Genomic DNA, 24734 nt, shown 5'->3' on the forward strand with positions numbered 1-24734 from the left:
AGAACTTAAGCAACAATCCCAAGGCAACAGTGTGAGATCTATAGTTTCTGGCATAAATCATATTCCAATTTGCCTTGTCTGCCTCAGCAGTTTCACCTGCTTCAAAAGTGACTTTAAATGCTTTTCTGGTTTTCTGCTTCTCAGCAGTGAACAGTAATTAGAGCTAATCCTCTGTTATTTAATAACTTTTCTCCTTTCCACTGATAGTTTTAAAATGTTCTCCCATTCTGCCATACCCTGGCCACATCTTCTTCAGCCTCTGCTTGCACTTGTTCCTGTTCTTCTAAATCCAGATTGAACTCCCGGAGCTCGAGTTTCTCAATGTCTGGCACCTGCTCATTTTCATGCATCATTTTCTGAATCTGTTTTAAAAAAAAAAATATATATATAAGGAATAAAAAGTAATTTGAATGTGAATAGAGGAACTGCTATTTTTAACTTGACATCAGAGAAAATTATTTTAATTACCTGCAATTTTAACTGCCTTATGGGAAGAAACAGAAGAAAAGGGAGAGGACAGTCTTTTTTATAATGGAAGGTTGTTAGACAGGCAGAAATTAGCTTGCTGAGGGGACAGATAGCTCAAGGTATGAGGCTGGTACAAAATATTTATTTGGAGCAAAGGAAAATGAGAAGCAGACAGCTCCTGGCAGTTTCAGCATTGGTCCCTGAAGAAGCACATCTCTTTAATACCTGTCTGCTCAGAGTCTATGACAAAAATGTAACTGAGCAGTAGAGCTCACAGCCATAAAGGAAGTGTTCTTGTAAACAAAACTGGGAAGCTGAGCCATTACCCTGGTAAGAAACTCACAGTTTCACGCAGCTTTCGAATTCCCATTTGCAGCTCTTCCTTCTGGTTAGCAAACCTCAGAGTCTCTTCTCTCATAACCTGACATACAACAAATGCATTGTTGAAAGGCAAAAAAAGGCAAGAGGAAAAAAAAACCAAAGTAATCTAAAGGAACATTATCTGTACAGAAAATAAAATGCCAGAGGGGTTAATAACTGAAACAGATACAACCCTAATTCAATAGGATGATCCTCAGAATTGCACAAGAGAAAACAGATTTTACAGCCAGGTCACGTTGTAAACTGGTTGTACGGCAATAGCGCTTGAAAAAAAGAAAATACTAAAGAAAGATGTAATTACAAGTGCAATGCTTACAGACACATTGAACAGCATAAAGCCTACTCCCAGGATTTTTTAATCCTTAGATTTTTAATTTTTAAAAATTTTCACTGTTTTCATTTTTTATTGCATGACCTGCTTGGCTTCTGGTAATAACCTTCTTGACAGCTTTTTGGCATATAGTATAAAAAGTCTTTAAAGTTTCTAAAATAAGTGAATTTGTCAGGCTTTTTTCCCCTTGTTTTTCTTTGCCTTTTTTTTTTTTTTTTTTTTAAATACTCCATGTGTAGAAGTGTTCTGGTCTTCAGTGCTCCTATTGTGCTAGGCACCTTCTCTGATGTGTTTATAACCTTGGCCTAGAATTTCTAAAAGTCTAGATGACAATGGTTAAAGAAAGGGCCACATGTGAGAAGAGCATTTGAAACTAGATGTTTACAGCAAATACTTTGTTACCCCAAGTGACTAATGACCCTTGAAAACTCTGGCTTTGATTAATACTTGTTTTGTTAAAGTACCTTCTGTGTTGTCTGGCCTATCCATGTCATGTCATCGGTATTGGTGACGTCTCCATCTTCTTCTGTCACCTGTGCATTAAAAGATTTCAGTGGTGCCTCCTGATGTTTATATTAAGGATATAAACATCTAGCTCAAGTACTGTAGGAGTGAAAGAAAGATGGAAATGAAAGAAAAAATGGACTCCCATTAGAAACACCACTACTACCACCATCAAATTAGAGGGTGCTACAATTTTGTTGCCCAACTAGTCCCCAGATCTGATCCTGCAACCCTTGCTATTATGCATAGCATTTTGACTCAAATGATTGACTGGACTGATCTCTGTAATCCCTATTTTGATTGATTTCAATAAAAAACCACACAATTAGTAACACACAATGGATAGCAGTGACATCTTACTGGGAAGGACATGTAACTTCACATGAGGAGAAACTGACTTTCACAGAGTTTTCTGTGGCTGAGGAAACCAAGTGAAACTGAAGATGTGAATGTCATCTTCACATAAATATCCTATTTCTTTGATAGTACTTTTTCACAAATTACTATTTAAGCATATCCAACCTATCCTCAAGGGTATTCTTCCACTTTCACAAAAGGATCAGTGTATTAAGGACAATTTTTAACATGTAAAATTTTAGGATAATGATCAAACTGTCTTCCCCCACATAAAAACAAAGAAAGCAATGTAAATTTCTTTACTGAAAGTGATTTTGATGTGGATTCTGGGTCAAAATTCCATTCTGCCATAGATTTTAAAACAGAGTTTTCAACTGAAGTAGACTTGTTCAGTATATCACATAGAGATTGCCAGTAAAGAGCAGCTTCCTCATCTTCAGTTTTCTTTATCTCCCTGGTAAACAGAAAGGGAACTGATGTATTTTTTGTATATCATGAAAAAGGACAAAGTATTAAATATTCTTTATAACACAATTATAAACTTGTTAAAAATGCGTATTCAATATTTTTGTATTGTTTGAATTCTAGAATTGCATAATTAAGTGAACTGTCCACAGAAGTAAAAAATCTGAAAGATGGATTACCCATATTAGAAATATTGCTCTGACAGAGTCATCTTTATTAATCAACCTGAACACTTTTTTCCTGCAGGAAAGCTGTACAGTCAAGTGTCTCTTACTCCTAACGTCTGCTAAGAGCTTTCTACAGCCACAGTAGAATTTCCATTAAAGCTGTGATGTCTCCTTTTCCCTGAGTTAAAAAAGTATCTCAGATTACATCCCTTACATGCCCAGAGAGCCCTTTCCAGAGCTGATTTGAGAATGATAAGAGGTATCAGGTTATGTGTAGTAAGTCCAAGTGACCAGTCCTACATTTGGCCACAATAACCCCCTGCAGTGTTATAGGCTGGGGATGGTGTGGCTGGACAGTGCCCAGGCAGAAAGGGACCTGGGGTACTGGTCAACAACCGGCTGAACATGAGGCAGCAGTGTGCCCTGGAAAGCCAGTGGCATCCTGGCCTGTGTCAGGAACAGTGTGGCCAGCAGGAGCAGGGAGGTCATTCTGGCCCTGCACTGGGCACTGGTGAGGCCACACCTTGAGTGCTGTGTCCAGTTCTGGCCCCTCAGTTTGGGAAGGACCTTGAGACACTCGAGCACATCCAGAGGAGGCAACGAGGCTGGAGAGGGGCTGGGAACACAAACCCTGTGAGGAACCACTGAGGGAGCTGGGGGTGTTTAGCCTGGAGAAAAAGAGACTCAGAGGTGACCTTATCACCATCTACAACTCCCTGAAAGGTGGCTGTAGTCAGATGGGGGTTGGTCTCTTTCTCCAGGCAGCAACTGACAGAACCAGGGGACACAGTCTCTACCTGCACCAAGGGAAATATAAGTTGGATATTAGGAAAAAGTTTTTATGGAAAGAATGATAAAGTACTGGAAGGGCCTGCCCAGGGAGGTGGTGGAGTCGCCATCTCTGGATGTGTTTAAAAAAAGACTGGATATAGCACTCAGTGCCATGGTTTAGGGTATGGGTTGGACTTGATGATCTTGAAGGTCTCTTCCAACCCAGTGATTCTGTGATTCTGCAATAATTCTCAGAAGATACTCCTATATGTTGTGCTGCAATCAGACCCAAAGTGTAAGACTTTTCCTGAGCTAGGGAGGTCAGGCTGCCTCAAAAGATGAAAGGAATGATTTTATTTCTATCCAATTCTTCTCCTTACTTTGAGACTAGGAAAAAGAAGTCTATAATCACAAGTAGATGCAAAAATTAATCTATCAGGATACAAGAAATGACACAATCAATATTAGTCTGCCACTTTATACATACTTCCACTTCAGACACACCAGGGCACAATCATTTTCACCGTTAACTAGGATGAAATTGCCATCCAGGGAGAATACCATGGATCTGATTCCCCCTCCTTGATATGAGTGACAATGCTTTTGAGCAAGTGTATCCTAGAGAAGTCATAGAAGCAGTATCAGCAAATACATTTTTATAATGGAATATGTCTTTAAATTATTTTTATTATTTAAATTAAAAATATTTTAATGTTTTTTTTTTATTTTTAAATAAAAGTCAATCCAAAATGGCAATACAAAGTACATAAAATACTGGGGTTTTTAACTTTAAAAGGTTTGAGTACACACAGAACAAGTTTGTAGTATATTCATTTTGCAGGAGGTGAGAACAGTAGCAAAATTATCTATGCTACAATTTACTGAAGAAGGAAGTAAGTGGTTTGTATGCTTGTATACACACTCATTATAAAAATAATTTTCTTGTATAATGCTATGCCAGTTTATTTTCAACATAGATTTTTCTCAAACACCTTCTATTCAAGTGAGGAAAAGTTTACAGTTAAAGGAAGTAATTTCCACACTTTTGTCTCAAGTAAATCAAACAAAGCCTGTGCCCAGACGCCCACCTACCAGAGTAGATGTACTGTGGATAAACAAAACACCATCCTTGGCTCCTGCTGCCAGCCACTGGCTGTTGGGTGATAAACAGAGCAAACCTGATCCAAACTGTTTGCTAGGAATCTTCTCTTCTGATGAAAATACTGATGAACCTCCGAACGTACCCTGCCAAACAATCAAAGGTTAGCAGCAGTTCAGATGATATCTATGCCATTTTGAGTAAATTAATGAGAGGTTTGTGGGTTACCACATGCATTGCAGTTTAAACTGTTGTTGGATTACTGAGCTGAGGAAGTAGTGCCATTGCTGTGCTGCTGATTGCTTCTCATCTCTGCAAAAGGGTCTGGAGTATCAGAGCCTGAATTTCTTGGTTCAGAAAGGATGGGACATGTCAAGGAGGAATGCTGACCTTAGAATTCACCTTTTTACCTGCCTTTACTCATAAACTCTGGGAGACCTATGAGCTGCAGAGAGCTGCAGCTCCTCAGCAGGCAGTGAGAGTGCCTTCCTGAAGCCCCCACTGCTTCCTTGTTAGGCTGGGCTGAGTTTGCCTTTGAGAGTCCTGGGCTGAGGTTGGCTCAGTCCCTTCAGGAGCTGCATGTCCAGGTTACTCAGCAGACTGCACAAACCCACAGCTCCAGCACAGAATCCCCTTGTAAGTGCCTGCAAGCTGTGTGGATTTCAAGAACCAAATAATGGAACAAGGACATGATTTTTGCCAGGTTTCTGAGCAGGTGGTAGGATACTGAAAGTTGATGAGTATGTATGGAGTAGGTATTTTGACCAGAGAGAGGATTTCTTTAAGACAATATCCTGATATATTAATTTCATCTGCAGCCTTTGTTTTTATTTAGCTGGTATTTAACCACCACCCAAAATAATTCAACTTCAGAGAATTACCTTTCGAACGAGGTGGTATTTACAGATGAAAGGTGCACAGGAGCAGTAGCCATACACAATGTTATTCTTCAGTCTGACTGCTGAGCTCAAAGGGTAATCCAGATCATATTGCTTCTTTTTCAGGTCACTAGCATTAAACATTCTTTGTTCATTTACATACTTTTCACTCTCTAAAAGATTGACAAAACAAAGAGGGAGGAAGAGGCATGACTTCCACTAATACAGCTGCTTTGTCTATCATGTAGTTATGAAAATGATCCTCAGCAGGGAGTGAGCATGAGGTGAGTTTTCAGGGAAGTGACTGGAAATTAAATAATACTTAGATTTAACACCACCTCAGTGAATTGTGCTGATGCAGCACACTGCAGTGAAGCAGAGCAATAACTCTACTGGCTCTAAAGAACTACTGGAAACAGTTTAACCACCATGATGTGACTATTTGCACACACTAATTTACTCTGCTTCTTGAGTATTATGTCATCATAATTAGTGCTAATTAGTTTGCATGCAGGTTCATGTCACCATTGCCTTCATCTAGAACTTGTTTTAGGAATCTCTGCCATGAGGAACACACAGCCTGGGTGGTATTGGCTAAAGCACTGCAGTTCGCTTCTTCAAAAGGGCATTTTATCGTTGATAAAATGAATATATTTTATTAGTTAATAAAAGTTAGTAATATAAAGTTAATATATTTTATTAATTCCCTAATTTGAGCTTTAAAGCGACACCAGAAATTAAGACTGACAAGGCACCTGATATAAAACTGAAATGAAGACAATAACTGCAGCTGTTCAGCAGCTTTGAAAATAAAGCCCCATTTTATATATCTAAACACAGGCACAAAAATAAGTCCAAGATTAGTGAATATTTAAAGAAAATACTAACTTTGTTGAAAACTACAAAACTACTTTTTGGAAAGTTTGTAAAATGTAAGGCTTTTTAAAAATTAAATGTAAATAACTTGAAAATCTGACTCTAGCCTTATTGCCCTAGAAAATGTGAGTATCTATTTCAATTTTTACCTGTTATCATTGCTGAAGACAGAGTAAAAAGTTCCAGTCTTGCTTGTTGGACCTCTGCTCCTTTAAGAAGTACTGTCACTCTAACTAAGTCATTCTTTAAGTCAGAAATTACAGAAAGATGGAGCACTTCATCTTCCAGTACTGAAGCAGGTAAGGAACATCAAAGGAAATTGTTACTGTGGCATGGTAACATTGTTTTTATTAAAATATCCTGTGACAAAAAATGAGACCCCTGTTGGGAACACAGCTCAGGAGTGCTGCATGCACTCAACTCCCCTTGAGGCACTGTGTGCTGGGAACCCCTAAACACCAGCACATTATTATTACATGAAATAGTCAAATCTCAATTTACCTCAAGCTTGAATTGTAGCAATTTTGAGGCTATCTGCTGATAAATGCCAGATAAAGAACAGAAAAACCCTCCTCTTACAAACCCTCCAGACAATGAGAATATATATGATCAGGCAAATTACATAAGTTATTTAAGGAGATATAGTTCTGTTTGCTAAACCAATTAAAATGATAAAATAATGTCCTTTATAATTAAAATTATGATGAAGATCTAAACACACAGATATGATCTGTAAGAATAATACTTTTGGAAAAATAAATTCACAATTTCCTTTTTTTTTTTTTTGTGAGTAAAAATTCATCATATTTTATTCCTCACTATCAATCATCAAAGCTGACAATTTCAGCAGTTCCCATGTAAAGATGTCTGTGGTAGAAATTTGAAATAGGAGATTGCACACAATGATTATAACCTAAAGTATTTTAGTCCAAATTCTAACCAAGTTCTTTAGTTCTTTGCCATCACTATTAATTTTATGCTGGAGCTGTGATCAGTTTGTCAGTTAGTCCATTCTTTTCCCTGTGAGTTATACATACTCTGAAAGAAAGGTAAAATTGGTACATTTGCTAACTAAAATTACAAAGGGGAAAACAAAAGCAAAAACCAAAACCAAAACCAACCAACCAAACCCTCCAAAACAAAAAGCCCCAAAAAGAACTCTGGCCCTTAGAAAATAGGTGGGAAGAATATGTTTCATCCTCCAAGAAAATAAACAAAAGGAAGGTGAATGGCTTAGGCTGAATGACAAGTATACTTTAAATGCAGAAAATAGAGAAAATAAAATGTAATTAATGTTGTTACATGTATTACCTATATATCCCAGAACCTGGAATAATTTTGATGGACGGGCATCTAGAATAAAGATGTGTCCTTCTGTAGCTCTTGCAATGAGGATCTGGCCGCTCTGATCATAACTAGGTAAAATGCAAGTCATAATAGAAAGCCATTCAATATAGTCAATAAAAAGAGTCAAATAATTGCACTCCCACAACTTGCTGACTTCATTGAATGCATAAACATAAATTTCAGCTCCTGGGTTTACAGTTCAGGGTCAGATATAAAGCCCAGTACTAGGAGTGTAGTTTCTAATTGAGTGGGAGGTCAATTTAAAGCTGATCATACTCCACGGCAGTCTGCACTAACAACAGTGTTAAGCCAGTATTTCTTTTATATTCAATTTTTTGGAAATAAAAATATTACACAGATCTTGACATTATTTTAAAAAACCACATTTTTGCATTGATTTAATTTTGAACAAGTTGCTTTCTGTATTTATTTCTAAAGTTCTGTCTTAGGTAGCTGTGAAAAGGGATACATCTGAGTCTCAAATAACAGGCAGATTTATATTAAAGTTTAACAGTTCAAAATCCATTGTATCTTTTGCAAAGTAGAGTAAAATACTCTCAGATTTTTCAATAATTGTGGGGGGCGGGGGGAGAAACCCAACCAACAGAAAACCCCTACCAAACATAAAAAGCCTTTTAGATAATTAGAGCTAATTACAAGAGGACTGGTAATCTCCAGAACTTCAAGTAAATGAATAATTAGCAATGGTAACAAAAATCCACCATACAGAAAGAGATGACCAAGAGGCTTAAACTTAACTTCACAAAACCTTAAATTTGTATTCAGTGAGAAATAACCCTCTAAAGTGAGATACATGGAATTGTGCATAATTACTAGATATGGTAATTTTTTTCAGAAAGGATCTTATACATCAGTATCTTCTGTGTTCAGTTAAACCTTCTTAAAATAAGATTTATTGCATTTCTCTCATATAAATCCTGCTAGAAGCTATTAAAATATTTTAATTTTTTATTTGTAGAATAAAAAAGTCAATTTTTTTGTTCAACTAATATCATTACTCAAGCAATAAATTGACAATATCTCTACCCTACTACATACTTACTGCAAAGACAGCACTGGAAGTTTGGAAAGAAAAGTTCTGTGAACAACCCGTGGAGCTTCAGCTTTGGTAACATCAAGGAAATAGATTTGACCTCTTTGGGTCCCTACAGCAACACTCTTCGAGGAGGGACAGCAAGCCATAGAAGTTGCCTAGTTGAGAAGTAGAAGATACTTAACAATTCAACATATTTTTATATATTATGCTATTTGTTAGTATGCAATTTCCTTTGCTATTTAAAAGTCCCTAAAATTTGAACAAGGAACCAGAAGTGGTTTATATAAAAAACATGTTTTTAACAAAGAAAGTATTTAGAGACATAATGGAAATTTATCTATGCTTTGTAGCTACACATCAAAACTTAATTCTGTTCTTTACAGAGGAAAAATAACCATTATATCCACTCTCCAGATTTTAAGTGAAAGAAGTTTCATCTAAATAAAACAGTGAGTGCACTATTGTGTGTAGAGTTGTTATAGAAAGGGGTTTTTTTCTTTACTATGTCAGCTTTCAGGGTCTGAATGCATCTTAAATCAGGACAATGCATTAACAATTTGAAATACTTTTATCAACTCAATTCTTAAAACCCGTTTTTCATTATCAGTCAAGGCATTTAGCTTTTATACTTTTGAAACTTTTCTGTTACTCATTAAAAAGAAAAAAAAAAGGAATACCATAAAATTTAGATATTTTTTCCAAAGATGTGCTGAAAGATGCACCATGAGGACATTTGGCTGAAATGCTTCCTCTGCTTTGAAGTCAAGATAAAAACATGACAGGATGAGCTCAAGGAAACATTCGGAAAGATAATCTTTAAATCTCATTGATGGGTTGCTCAAAGACATTACTGAGCTTTCCTCAGCACTGATTGATGCAAATCTGTGGACTATGATGTTATCAATTAAAAAATATAGAAAATTTGAAGTATCAGTCATGATATAAGCTTCTGGTTGCCTGTACCTCAGTACCAAGGTTTAGCTTGCTGAGGAAAGTTCCATCTTCCAAGGACCAAACTTGCACTTCACCTGAAATTGTTACAGACTGTTGAACAAAGAAAAACAGAGTCAGAAGAGGATGAAATAACCAAATCTGCAAGTGATTAGTGATCTCCTAGAGAATATAGATTCAAATAATTACTGAGCATGGCAGATTAAGGGTTACTTTGGATTATTTAGCTTTTCATTAAATCCAGGTGCTGCAAGATACACCAGCTTAAAGAATACGTTCAATAATTTTTGTGCATTCCTGCAGTTTCTAGCAGAATGAGACAATTTAGGGCAAAATTTGATAGCTTCATCAATATTAGCACTCCTGCCATCCTGCCAGCAATAGAACAACCAGCTTATAATTTTATTTGCAAAGGAAAGGCCTTGAGGAGAGGTCTCATTTTCTCACATGAAAAATGATGGGTATCAAAACAATACTTGAGGTTTTCCTATGTCTGAAATTTTGTAATTCCACAATTACAAGGAGTAAGGCTTACAAAAGGTAAGGCTAGAGATCACTCAGCCTTCACACTACTCATACACAGTCAGGTAAAATTTAGCATTCCCATGCTAATGGTGAACAGAGAGATTCAGCCAATTTAATAGACTATGACCCCAGGTTTTCTAGGCTGGCTACCTGGAGAATTCATGGCCTGTAAATGAATTGGTGGCTAAAATATATGTCTTGCAGGAGTAAAAGACAGTGAAAAGCAAGGAATTTCTAAGAATTGCCAGGTGCATGAGTAAAGGCCTTCTCTGTCCCTGGACTCAGCACAGTGGTGTCTCTCAGGATGTTCCAGCCTGTGCAGAGGGCTGAAAAGATCAGTAGCAACTGTTGGACAACATCAGTTCTCTGAACTGAATCCATCTTTTGCTCAGCTACCTTCCTGAGCAATCTAAGTGACATAAATCAGCATCAGAACCAATACAGCATTAATTATCCAACCTGAAATCTAGTATAAAAGTTCTGACCCTTTTATAGACTATAGCTGAATGAATGCCATTCACTTCCTTAATGAGAAGTTACACAACTGTAACAAATATCAGAACAATCTGATTTCTGCAAGGCTTTTCATTTTGTGCCTTAGCAACATATTGGTTACCTGAAAAGAGCTATTATTCTATATTAGAAATAATCCAATTACTTACCACACAGTAGTTGTTCCCTGGAGTAAGAAAATCAGCTGCCAGAAAACAACTGCTGGATGTGTCCAAGAGTTTGACAGCTTCTCCACTATGGGCAGGTCTGTAACTATAGACTGTCCCCTGACAAATACAGAGAAATAATCCATCACTGGGATTTGAAACTCTTCATTAGAAGCTTTTGAAGACTTTAAAAAAACCCTCCCATCTTTCTGAGCTTCACTCTTTGAACTTTTATATTTGACTCTAACCTGAGGTAAAATGTGCCCAGTAGGATTCATCTGAGTTTAGTGGATTATATTAATTTACACTGGCTAATGTTAGTTCCTTTAAGAGCTAACTCCAGCTAACCATATTTTCAAGAAGTTCTGTTTCTCAAACTTGCTTTAATAAAGTAATTTAAACACACCCAATTTTCACATTACTCAAGAAATGAATAAATATTCTACACCAACACAAAACTTCATGTCTGTAGAGAGAACAACTCTACTGCAGAGTCACCAGTAGGTCTGATACACCGAAGCTACACTTTTCTCCCTGTGCAGGAACACATCAGGCCTGGAATTCATGCCCAGTAGATCCATGACTTGGACATATGACAGCCCTTGAACATGTACTCAGCTGAACACACACAAGGATTTCTACTGGGAAATCCCAACATTAGATACTTTATATTCCACCATCTGTAGGAGACAATTGTTCTGTGCTTCATTAAAAGTATTTCAAATTTTCAGTAAAAACACAGAATGGACTGTGTTCACTTCTGATAGAATTTGTTGACTTGTGTGGTTTCATTAAACATTTTGTACTAACAGTATCAGCATAATCATATGGAATCCAAGGAATATCCCATTATGTAGTGCTGTTATCTCAAATGTTGTACCTGTTCAGTGACAAGCAGTAGACTGGTGTAATCAGGAGAAAATAGGAGGCTGGATATGGGCTGTGAGATATCAGCACAGATTTTTATCTCATACTGCAGATCTTTGATGTGATAAAAGATTAAAATGCCCTCCTGTGCAGAAAAGTACAAATCCACATGAGGTCTATGTCAGTTACATTATCTGGCAAACTAAACTGCAAGATCTTCAGAAAATCACTAGAGCAGCAGAGTTCAACTGCATCCCATCACCAATGGTGTAATTTGTCTTTAGTAGGTTTAAATAAAAAACACTCTAAACTGAGATAATAAATCTATTGATCATAAAGGTGTTCTTTAATACTATTCTTAGTGACAGTCCATGTTTGATAACAACAGACTCTCTCATTAGATAATGCTTTTGATTTCATATTGGTTTTTTTGAGATAGTGTAAGAATTTGTCTCCCCCTTGAGCAGGAATGTACAATGGCATTTTCAGATTGGGTTAGATATTGAGTTAGATTTTGAACAAAATAATTTGGCAATTCTATTGGCCATTTTCTCTCCTTTCCTATTTTGTCCATCCTTCTTTTCTGTTTCTCTACAATATTCTTAAATAAAACCAGGATTGCCCTCTTTTATTGCTTCTTTGAGTATAAAAATGGAATTCTTTCACACTCTGCTCCCTTGTGTCAAGCCTTCACAAAGTCATATAGTCAACACCAGAGAGGAACTTTATGGTCCTGCAGCCCCTCACTTTTTCCTAACTCCTGTCTTGGCAGCGAACTCTGCAAATATACTCCATTGGAATGCAGATTTCCACACACTCAGAGTAAGTTAAAAGCACAAAGCATGCCTTACATGTCCAGCTGCATACAGTCCCTCATTACAAAATGCCATGGCAAGTAAAACTGGTTCTTGCAGATTGCTTGGTTTGCGACCTGAAAGCACAAAACCAACATAAAATATCAACTTTAATTTATTTCAACAATGTGCTGCAACTCCAAATCTGGGATAATTTACTATTTATTTGTGAGTAAAAGGATCATAGAGTCATTTAGATTGGAAGGGATCCTTCCAATCCCTTGGAAGTATATTTCAAATTTGAATTATGTTGCCCAGACTCTTATCAGCTAAGGTTTGAATATACCCAAAAATGGCAATTCCATATCTTCTCTGGGAAATTTGTCCCAATGTCTGATTACCTTCACTGCAAAAGTATTTATTTCCTAAAATATACCCAGAATTCCTGTTGATGCAAACTGTGTTCTTTGGTTGTATCTTCTCTGTAACCTTTCACTGGATAGCTAAAGCAATAGGAAAAATCCCTCATTTCCTTTTCTCCAGGCTGAACAAACAGTTTTCTCACACCAAACTTGCATGTCATGTACTAAGACTGTAACAGCCTTTGTGGAAATGTGCTGAACTTCATCCATTCTTTTTTGTACAGTCATGCCCAAAACAAAGTGTTTGAGACAAACCCCTAAATCCTAACTCAGATAAATTATGAGTGATTGCAGTTCTAAAGAAAAGCTAAAACTAAGCAGTAGGGAACCTCTTGTAGCACCACTTATTCCAATTTAAATTAGAATGAACACAATTTTTTCCACTGTCACTGTTTCTCCTGAGGCTTTTAATTTGGCTGTCTCTTAGCAGAAAAGCTATTAATCTTTTGTCATGTAAACACACATAAGATTGCCAACAATGCGTCTTGCAGAGGCCAGTGTGAGAAGAGTTTTTCTAACCAGTGACTTCCAGCTGCACTCACATATTATTACTCCCAGACACCCCAGCAGTGCTGCCTAAAAATCTATTAGCTTCATTTGAACATGGAAATACCTTTCTTTTTCTGCACTTCACTACGAGCATAGGACACCACATCTGCTATTTTCTGCATGAACTCTGCACAAAAGAAAACAATTTATAATGTCAACCTTGTTTGTAGATCAATATTGCAAAACAAGTCAGTTGTATTCCACTCTATTCAACAGAAGGCCAGGTTCAGTATGCTAAAAGAAAAATGTGCATTCTTCCTGAATATCTACCACTTCTGCCATCTATGCAACTGAGCAAGCACTGCTCTGTTCTTCAGTTTACAGCTGTAACCAGGAGATAACGTGGACTTGGTGTGGAGAGTGGTTCAGATGCAGATTTATCTTCCTTCTAGTACCAAGTTATGGTAGTCTTATTTCTAACAATGATTTATCTTTTTTATACACTTAAAAGGAAAATTCAGCCACTCTGAAAACAATGCCTAAGTGAAATGTTGTGGCTGCTTATGATTCTGTTTGCAACACCATATCAGGAATTCAGCATGTGCTTGAAGCTGGCCATGCACTTAAGCATTCTGCTCACTAGATACAGATTGCAGTCTGTTTTAAATTAAGCAGAAGCTTCAGTATAATATAAATACAGAGCATTTTGTTACACAGTTTTAGACAGGACTCAAAGATTAACTCAAAGGCCAAGAAAGGCACAAATAGCCAATATTCTTGCTGCCTTCTACTCAACTAACAAAACCAGATCTGGTCACACCTCAGGTTTTTATTTCTTGATGATTTCCAACTCTTGGTTTGCTAAATTTAAAAGTCTGATAGTTTCAAAAAGAGAAATAATGATGGTTTGTTATATTGTTTTAAAAGCAGCCTTCCATTTTGGTGTTAATTATCAAAAATGAAGTCAGGGTACTTGTTGCAGCTTAAAAAAACATGTACTATCTGTAAACAGAAGAAAATAAGATTACCAGGAGATTATCTATTACCACTAATTCAGTGTTTGTTAGGGAAACAGCTCTATGTTAGGGAGAAGTATATTCCAGTACTCCTTCTAGCCCTGACCAAGGTATGAACTTCATGGGCACCATAGGCCTGACACCTTCCATCCCATCAAAGGATGGAACAATTTTTGCTGGATGTGTCTCAGCATGCTCCATTTAGGAGCCCTCTGAACAAGCACAGAAGGGTAGTAGCATTTAGCAGTGGAGACACCTCAGGATTCCCAGAGAAAGAAGGTCTGAAATGGGCTGCCCCTGACATGAAACTTTAGTCAGTCATAGCCTGCTAAAGGTCCCCATGAAAAAAGATAGGTGGGAACACATACAGGGCACACAAACCACACTGGTCAGTTGCAATCAATCAGAGGTCCTCCCATTCCAGAATAATTAAAACCAGATTTCTTTGTTTGAAGCCAAAGATATCATCTATTCACTCTCTGTGCTTCATACATTCTGCAGTAAAGCCTGGCAGTGTTTGCAGCCTTGTTTTCATTATAAAATAGTTGATGTAGGAGCTTCAGTTTTGTTTTTTGAAGACTCGTGAACCCTCAAAGTTCATGTCTAACTTTATCTAACACAGCAAATGAAGACTATCCAACATTTCATGCAAAATAAAACAATTTATTGGTACTTAACTATTAGTTAAGTACCAATAATTTTTTTCAATAGTAAAAATAGTACTGCTATTAGTACTACTATTAGTAGCTGGTATACTAATAGTTTAATATTAATCCAGTAGGGCTGGTTAATAAGATCTGGACTCCTGGAAGTATAGTTAATTTAATCAATTTTGATGTATATACAGTTGTTTTTTTTGCGTTTTTTTTTTTAAGAGAGAAAAATGAAAGTTAGTTATTGGGTGTTAAAAACACGCCCATAGAATCTCAAAAGACATTCTCATATGTTTACTCTACTAATAAAAAAAACCCAGGGCTCTACAAACCAGCTTTATAATTTCTGTAAGGCACCCAATGGAAGAACAGAAGAAAGCACAAACAGCTTTCACCTATCTACTTTCTTTCCCACTTGAATGAAACACACTCAGTTATTTCTTACCAGGTGGAGCTTTTTGTTGAAGAACAGAAACACTGTATTGCTCAGCATCAATTGCCAACACATATCCTTCTTTACAGCCCATGTATATTTCTGAGGCTGCAGTCCAGCAGTGGGCAGTGGGATGCACTGAAGTCTTAATATAATTTCTAGGCTTCAGCATGAAAATAAACAAATTCAATCAACAATTGACAATTATCTCTACTAGCTGTTACATACATTTCAAGATAAGAAAAAAAATCACTATCTCATAGCATAGGACATCATGTTTAACATCAGCATTATTTTATTCAGTCATCTCTGAAGCCAGTAACTTGACAGAGAACATTCTCCAAAAAAGTCTGTGTCTGGAGACTGTGGTGGAGAACTCACTTCTCCCTCTAGAAAGTTGTTTAAATGATTAATCATACTTTCAATTATAAACTATATATTTTTAAATTTGCATTTGTCTGGATTTATTCTCCAGCACTTGCATCTGTTACAATTTTATCTCTAGCTTGGAAATCCCTCCAGTATCTTCCCTATCCTCATGAAGATATTGACCCACCATAACAGGGGCATTTCCTAAAGTTTTAATTATGGAATTAGGATAAAATTCAATACACTGAGCCCCTAGAGGGTTCTTTAAATGTCAGAAGGACACTAGAAGCCCCAATTTAAATGGTTACTTATTATAACCTCACCACAACAAAAGCCTTTCAAACTGCTTTTAGAATATTCTTCCACTTTATAGCCAAAATGTGAACATGTGGTCCTTGCATACCTGGCAGTACTAAAACACATTTTGTTTGAATAGCTTAGCTTATTGTATAATCCAAATTGCTCTGTAAAACAGCTTTGTCAATTTTTGTGTCATCTGCAAATAAGTGCTAGAAATATCCCTGACCTGGACTTCCCATGTGCCTTGGATTTAATTTTGCTAAAATAACTCTCATAAATCTGTCCTCCATAAAACAGGAAGAACAGAACTGCTCCAGCAAATATTATCAAAGACAGAGAGTGGCCTGCTCAGATACAACAGTAACAGCGGTCATAAAAATACCCTGACAGAAAGAACCAGATTAAAGAGAATTCAGGGAGGAGAAGAGGGGGACAAAACACAAGAAAACCTTGGGAGAACATTTAAAAGAGAGGATTCAAAGCACCATGCATATGTGCAGAAGTGGTGAGGATGAAAAAAAAGAAGGTTGTATGTATGATTCTGTAAAACACCTTCTGTCTCACTAAAGGTTCTATAAAAAGAAGAAATATGGATTGACTTGTGATGAAACATAGGACAGAGATCCATAAGCACCTAGATTTCATTGGCAAAATATACCAAGCCCTTGTTATATGATTCTGGGTAAGTAACTTACATTCTATTTATTTATGCTTACAAAGCATTTTTAGTTTCTCTGGGGAAAAATGTTACAGAAATAAAGTATATTAATATTTACTTTATAAATCAGATATGGCTGACAGTAACAAATTTATAGCAAATAGGGCTTTACATCATCCAGAAAAACATCTAATATAGGCATTTTCACTGATTTTATAAGGCTTGAACATCACAAATCTTTGGGAAGGTCATAACTGAACTTCTGCAAAACAGAAGCTTTCTGGGTAAACACAGTTTCTGCAGTGTTCCTTTGTACCTTCTGCCATGACTGTCTTTACACATAAAAATATGCTAATCCTAAAATGAGATTATGTAAATCCCAAACTAGGTTGCTTCCTGGACTGTGCAATGGTATGGTGGTTAATAATAATAGTAATACTACTACTACTACTACTACTAATAATAATGCTGTCTTTCTTTGAAATTCTCTCCCTTTCGAGTGGTACCTTGAGTAGTACCAGGGGAAAAAAAATCCATGATGGATCCTTGCTACAAAAAGTTTTATGAAAAGACAATGCAATAAATTGGTGCTAGAGATGAAATGGATTCAAGTGGGCTTGATTGTCCCACTCTGCTCTGCACTGGGGCTGCCTCACCTTGAATATTGGGAGCAGTTTTGGTCACTGCAAAATGAGGAAGATAATAAACTGTTAGAGAGTATCCAAAGGAGGGCTAGGAAGGTAGTTAAGGCTCTAGAGGGGGAGCTGTATAAAGAGCAGCTGAAGTCATTTGGTTTTTTCAGTCTGGAGAGGGAGACTGAGGGGAGACCTCACTGCACTTACAACTTCCTTGTGAAGGGAAGAGCAGGGACAGACACTGCTCTCTGCTCTGTGGTAACAGTGACAGGACCCGAGGGAATGGCCTGTATCAGGGGGGCTTTAGGTTGGACATTAAAGATTCTTCACCAGAGGCAGGCTGGGCATTGGAAGAGGCTCCCCAGGAAGTGGTCACAGCACCAAGGCTGACAGAGCTCAAGAAGAGTTTGGACAATACTCTCAGGGACAGGGTGTGACTCCTGGGGATGCTCCTGTGCAGGGCCAGAGTTGGACTCGATGATCCTTGTAGGGCCCTTCCAACCCAGCATATTCTGTGGTAAAGCACATTTAGAAAATTCTGATCTAGAAAAATCTCATGCAAGGAAGAAAAGGATGGAAAGCTGTGGGATACTTCAATCCTTTCCCTCTGCTGCCCCGCTGTGGTTACACTTGGGTACGTAGGCAGCCTCAGTAGGTGGCTCTGGAGCATGGAACTCTGACACACTTCCAAGAGGGAAACAAGCACACTGGGCTTGCTTCTCAGTGCTGGCCTGTTGGAAAGAGGGGCTTAACTTGACAGCACAATCATAAGCATGTGATTTCCCTCCAGTGTCAGGGCTTAGAAATCCAAGAGGGCTCAGTTTTTCTGCTTGGTTAGAGATGGGGTTTATGGGCACAGGCATGGGTGGAGAAGAGAATTAGTGCTGTAAGGCACAATAAATTCAAGTCCTAAAAAATTTACTCAGCTACCATCTCCTGGAGCAAGGTGAAAACATGCCAGAAACAGATTCATTGCCTCCCAGAGTTAAACTGTGAGTGTAGAACCTCACAGTTTAGTACACAGGAAACAACATACCACCACCACAACAAAAAGAACAAGAGCCTGTATTTCTGAAAAAAAAACAAAACAAAACAAAAATTTAATTTCTAAATAACTTGTTCATTACCTACCAGTACTGACAACCAAAATACACCCTTCTAAGAAAACTGGGCAGTAAATAACTATCAAAATATTTACCAAATAATTTGAAAGAAAAGTAAATCTTCAATGAAGACTATTAGAACAGTTTACTCTTACTCCAGAAATATTTCTATAGATAAGAGGAACATAATCACATTGAAGGTGTTAAAAAGAAATCTAGGTTTTTCTGAAGGCAACTGGGAATGCAAAAACCCTATAGAGATCTCTAGTACGTATATCTAGCATGGCTGAAAGCACAAACTTTTCCATGTAGAAAAGTCCCCAACATGGTTCTGCAAATTCAAGCATGAGAACCTACCACTACTGCACAGCACGGCATCTATTCATGGACAAATTCTATTAAGCCTCACAGACCTAACACAGGAACTGTTTTTTCTCCAGTACTTCTTGTAATTCACTTTACAGAATAAAGAACAAAGTGGGTTTTGCAGAGTTCATCATCTGCACATAACCTAAGAGGCAGTAAGACAGAAGAAAATGGCAAGGCCCCAGATGAGCATATATTATCTTCGCTTTCTATGTTCTAAGTGATCTCAAATATGAACAGTTCACATATATTTACAATCAATAAAGGATTTTTTAAAAATAGTTCTTGATTGTCCTGAAAAACATAGGAAACTAGTTACACAGTTAAAAACCTCTACCATTGTGAAAGCATGAAGCAACACAAAGATGATGAAATCAGGAAAACAATTTCCTGGTTTTACTTTTTGACTCTACTTTGTACACTAATACAGAACACCCATTTGTCCATTGAGCAGATGTAGTATATAATGCCAGTGTCATCTTATGCATGCCAGTTTTGGTGTCTCATATACATCACAAGCCACCAAATAGAAATTGATGGTCTTGTCTAAGAACAGAATCCCAGATTTGCAAATTAAATGTTTTCACACTTCTAGTTGGTAGTCATGTGAAAGTAAAATTACGAACAAAATGAGAAGACTTTTGAAGCCTCTAAAAAGAGGCACCTCAAGGGAGGATAAAAAGTAAATAACCAAATATAAGTGAGACAAATGGCAAGGTCCAACACTTACAGTGGTATGGGAATGTATTTCAGAAGCAGGGGTTTCTGTCTGGAAAAAAGCCCTTGATGTTTACATAGCTTGAGACATTTTCAACATCAAGAAGAAAGCAATCCCAAAGGGAAGTAAGAATACATGAGGGTTACCATCAGTTTAGCATGGGAATAAGTTTTCAGCAGGTCATTTTAGCTTAGGCACAGTTAAATGCTGACACAGATTCAAACCTCCAGTACACAGACTTATGCTAGGAGCTGTGTCAAACATCTCAACACCATACTACACTATGTAGCAGCATTGTGCCTTCTAAGTCTCCTGGCAAAATGGATTTCAAAAATATTGCTGAGGTAACAGATCCATTTACTAGGTTGTACCTATTTAATAAGCATTAGAATTAAGAATTTATTAACACCTATTTGTATAGAAAGTATAATGACTTGCAGTAGTAAAAAGGAAAAAAATCAGTAACTACCACAAACGTTTCTGCTTCATCTCCTTCCAGTCCAGCAACGGCTGAAATTGGCAAATCAGGGCCATAGTATGGATCATCCTTACGAGAAGTTGGGAAAAACAAATCCTCATGAGGACTCATGGCCCCCTGCTCATCAGGGAGTTCCACAGGGCTGTGAAAAGGCAAAAGACACAGTCAGAGGAGAATAATTATGAATAGCAACCACTGATACAAAAGGGAGAAGCTGTTTTCAAAACGGGCTTTATTTCTGCAAATGGAATGGAGGAAAAGTGAGTATGTCTATGTATTTACATATGCATTCTGTAATCCCAAAAGGCAAAAACCCTTTGGTACTTTTTTCAGATCACAAATTAAGGCCTTGTTTATACTTTCATTAGTGTAACTGTGAATGTGGCAATATGTTGATTACATTAATAGTTAATGAGATTAAACACAGCTGGGAATGGCAGAGTAGCTTCCACCTCGAAGCACAGGTTTTATATGTCAACAACTCCAACTCGAGTGGTACATGCTACTTTTCTACCAACCTCAAAACACATTTTGGCATAAATAAATTCTAGTTTTGCTGTGCTCAGTGAATTGTATTGACAGAGCCATGCTCTCTGGACCTGTAAATTAGCCACAGAACCTGGAAATCACCTTGAAAACTGATACAGCTTTTGGTACAATTTGTGATTACAACAAGATATTGTTTAACTATGCTTACTAGGAACAAATTTATCTAAATTTGATGGTTTCATGGCTACAAAAGCAATGCTCAACATAGCCACGTACAGAAAAGCAGTCTAGGCACTATCTTTATTCAGTCACACAGCTTTGATCAACCCTGCCAAAGCAGCTGATTAGTATTAGCTTCATGGTGTGTATAATCGGGTCATGTGAGTACTAAGAAATGAAATATAAATTTATTTAACTTGCTTGACTAGACAGATTTATAGTGGTTGTGATTTAATAATTACTGACTGCAATACCTAGGTGAACTAAGTGGGACTAAATCCTTTGCAAATAGATGTGTGTTGCTAGTCTTTAATTATTAAAATATACTTATAGATGTTGCTCCTAGCCTGAGGGGTGTTCCACTCACTGTCGTGTAAGGAGATGCTCGTCCTTGCTCCTTTCAATGCACCAGATGGTAACAGAGCTCTCAGCAACAAAACACAGCTGCTGCCAATTCATGGGGTTAAAACTCAGAGAGGTTCCTGTCAGCCCTGGCTGAGACTCACTGCACAGGAGGATATTTTCTTGCCAGTTCCTTCATTAAGGAGAATAAAAGAAAATTAAATCCATTAAACATGTATAAAACACTGAAGCCAAAGGTCTGGATGTGATTAGGACTGATGTTCAAGATTCAGTTTGGAAAACAAATACTTTGTCACTGACAAAAAATTTCTGCTGTCAAAACAGTCAGGTCTTCTTGAGAATGAAAAGGATGTGGTTAATTAGCGACACAAAAAAATTATTACTGCTAGAAAATGATTGAATAACTGACATTTTAGAAACATTATCAGTGACTCCCTTTTGTGAAAAGACCAATGGTCACAAGAAATGGATTTTTTTGTCATTAGCTCCATCAGCAACTACTGAAATGGGCCCAAACAATTAACTCTTCAGCACCCCAGCCTTGCTTTTCCAATCTGTAACATAATGACTGAAGTGCTTGCAGCTGGAAGGTGTGATAATGAGGAAACAGACCACATTCAGCCCATGATTATCTATGGATTAATTACCTAGATAATACAGTAATTGTGTTGTGAGTGCAGATAGACAAGCTACGGCTGCATTAACTAACTTGGCCACAAACCAGGGCAGAGTTTGCATGGGGATGTTATGTGTAGCTAGCAGAAGCCTGGGAATCTGCTTTCTGCTGACTTTTCTTTTGTCCAGTATAACCTATTTTATGCTCTCCTCATCTAATTTTCATATTTTTCAATATTCAGATTAATATTTGATGGCATTTGCATTTTTAGGTGCTATCCAAGAACTGATTAACAACATTTGAAAAAAATGGTTAAAACTGTTTCTTAATTTATTGGACAATCTATCTGACTGTTAATCTAAATAACATTTATAGCTTTAGTATTTGTCATTATTGCTGAGAGAAGAAATGTAAAATGCATACACTGCTGTAAATAGATTCAGTATAATCCCTTAGCCTGGCTGTAAAAAATTCACTCACAGAAACGATCACGAAGCAAACAATGGTTAACATTTATAGCATATGCAAAAAATGGGAATTATTCACACATATGCAGTTGCCCTCATTAAAATTACACGAAGCTATAAACTCCAATTCTGACTTTTACAGATATCAGCTTATCTTGCTTTCTAAAGATCTGTCAGCATGTTCTTGTCTCATAGCTTCCAGATAATGCCAACAGGGTTTTATAGTAGATAATTTACTGAGATTGAAACTATGATGAAACATGTATTTGAAAAGGAATCTGACAAAAAGTTTCTCCTTTGAACAGCAAAGAACAAATATTAGGGATAAAATGTCTCAGATGAAAGGCAGCTTTTAGTTATCCACAAGCTCTTTATATTTTCAGACTGACATCTTTCAAAACATCCCTTACACCTGATTCCAAACTAGCCGCTTAAACTACTGGGGCTGTGCAATTATCATATTGTCATGACATCTAATGCTCTACACTGTGATTTCTGACCTTTATACACACACGTATCTTCAATGAATGCACAATATAATCCAATCCCAAAAATGAAGCTCCTGATTTCACAGTAAATTCACACACCTCTGTTCAAATTATTGCACATTCTAAGCTTAATATTCTAATGTAATTGTATTTTGTTACTAAATTCTTTGTGACTTAGGATGGTTTTTATGAAAATTACCTGCTGATAATTGTAACATGCTGATTCAAACTGGTTAAAATTGTTTGGCCTGGAAATTACTACTACTTTAAAGCATTTAAACACTTCTAGTAAGAATAATCTAGAAGAATAGAGAATAATCTAGAAGAATAATCTTTCAGGATGGTGCATTTTTGTTTAAGAGCACACAGGGAACACACTGGACCATGTGTGTTACTTCTGCTGTAGGTGACAAGTGTGTCAGCTGTCGGGCCAGTGAGCCTTTGCTGGTTTCCAGTGTGATATGCAGACATCCCTCTTGAACTACTGTGTATGATCAGAGTTCACAGCAAACATTGGTCTTCTTCAGAAGGGATAAAGAAGAGGCATCTGTAATAGTATCTACTCTCATTACTGAAATTTTGAAATTCCAGAAGTTTCTGCATCTTCACTTATAATTGAACAAAAGAAGATCATCGGTAAACTGAGACTATACTGACAATTCCTTACATGTCCTCGCTTGCCTCTCTTCTTCTCCACCCTCCACATTTATTTTGAAGTGCTCAGACTCCACAGTCAATGGGAGCCTGCTGGCAATGAAAGCAAGAGCAGGATTGTATTTTATAGTACAATTAAAATATTAAATATTCTACCTTTCTGTATCTGCACTCCATTATATAATACTTCACATCAATGAGCAGAAAATTATTATCTAACCCAGTGATCCAAGTTAGTGTAATCACTGAGCAAAATTATAAACCAGAACTAAGATCAAGCAAAAGTAATTAAGAGGACCATTGAACAATCCAGGGGGACAAACCAGTGCCAAGCCAATCGGTTTTAGAACCCTTCTCCTCTTTTCAGCAGGCAACTTTCTTCCACAACCAGCATGGTGCAAAACTTCTAACAGAGAACAGATAATTAACTGATGCTGAAGGCTCCGGAAGCACACCAAAAAACAAAATTTGGAAGAAGGTAAAAACTTTGCTACTGCTAACAGCCATATTGGCTAGTGTCTACTAATATTAGAAAATAAACAGCATTTTTGGTACAGAAAGTTTACAGACAATGATCAGTCAGGAAAAAAAAAGAGATGAAGGCAACCAGTATGTGTTCCATATTTGTTAGCTTAATCTATGCTAAAACAGTAGTCAGACAAACATATGAATTAAATACAAATGGTTTAAGAGATTTTTTTTTTTTTTACTCTTACCATACTGAAAGGACAAACTCTGGGATTGAAGAGTAACTGGCCAGATATGGGCCTTTAAAACTAAATGCAAGCAAGGTATAGTCCAGCTGAGCATCACCTGAAATGTAAAAATAAAGAACATGGTCTTTGATTGTCCCAGACTTTATTTTGTAATACCACAGATACTCTTCTCACTTCCTTTATATCCATTTTAACTCTTTAAATATTCTTCAGGCCCTTGATTTCTTTGTCTCACTGCAGATTATTCTTTTGATTTGATCATAAAAATGCTCCCTGTGTATCACTGCTTGGAACTTTTTTCAAGTTCCTTTCCAAAAATACCTTGAAATTGTAAAGTATTTTTCCCCAGGTCAAAAAAAAACCTTTGCAGTCATAATTTTATTCAAATACATGAAAAGGCAAGTATCATGATCCTTATTTACAGGGCAAGGGAACTGAAACATGAATAGGGTAAGCAAATAAACCAAGGAGAGAAATTACATGAAGCAGGCAAAATCATAGATTAGATCCTGGACTCCAAAGTTTAACTGCAAGAGCCCTCACCCCTCACATCCTGGATTTCTCATCTGACTTTCAGCAGTCTGC

At 37.1% G+C, this 24734-nt stretch overlaps 1 protein-coding gene across 1 annotated transcript in view; it reads right to left on the minus strand.

The window, feature by feature from the left end:
- The window catches only part of CFAP43 (cilia and flagella associated protein 43), a 43163-nt gene that overhangs the window by 15717 nt on the left and 2712 nt on the right, over positions 1 to 24734 (minus strand). Inside the window, exons 3-21 of the mRNA XM_018911155.3 lie at positions 24150 to 24246; positions 21213 to 21380; positions 20129 to 20279; positions 15523 to 15673; positions 13533 to 13595; positions 12555 to 12634; positions 11717 to 11848; positions 10840 to 10956; positions 9665 to 9745; positions 8708 to 8856; positions 7609 to 7712; positions 6447 to 6587; positions 5425 to 5594; positions 4537 to 4689; positions 3932 to 4062; positions 2345 to 2495; positions 1645 to 1713; positions 812 to 889; positions 237 to 362 (exon numbers count right to left, since the gene is read on the minus strand). Coding sequence (XP_018766700.3) covers positions 237 to 362; positions 812 to 889; positions 1645 to 1713; positions 2345 to 2495; positions 3932 to 4062; positions 4537 to 4689; positions 5425 to 5594; positions 6447 to 6587; positions 7609 to 7712; positions 8708 to 8856; positions 9665 to 9745; positions 10840 to 10956; positions 11717 to 11848; positions 12555 to 12634; positions 13533 to 13595; positions 15523 to 15673; positions 20129 to 20279; positions 21213 to 21380; positions 24150 to 24246 — 2312 coding nt within the window. The remainder of the gene's footprint in view (positions 1 to 236; positions 363 to 811; positions 890 to 1644; positions 1714 to 2344; positions 2496 to 3931; positions 4063 to 4536; positions 4690 to 5424; positions 5595 to 6446; positions 6588 to 7608; positions 7713 to 8707; positions 8857 to 9664; positions 9746 to 10839; positions 10957 to 11716; positions 11849 to 12554; positions 12635 to 13532; positions 13596 to 15522; positions 15674 to 20128; positions 20280 to 21212; positions 21381 to 24149; positions 24247 to 24734) is intronic.

This window comes from Serinus canaria, chromosome 6 (genome assembly GCF_022539315.1).
Source record: "Serinus canaria isolate serCan28SL12 chromosome 6, serCan2020, whole genome shotgun sequence".
In the NCBI taxonomy this organism is placed as follows: domain Eukaryota; kingdom Metazoa; phylum Chordata; class Aves; order Passeriformes; family Fringillidae; genus Serinus; species Serinus canaria.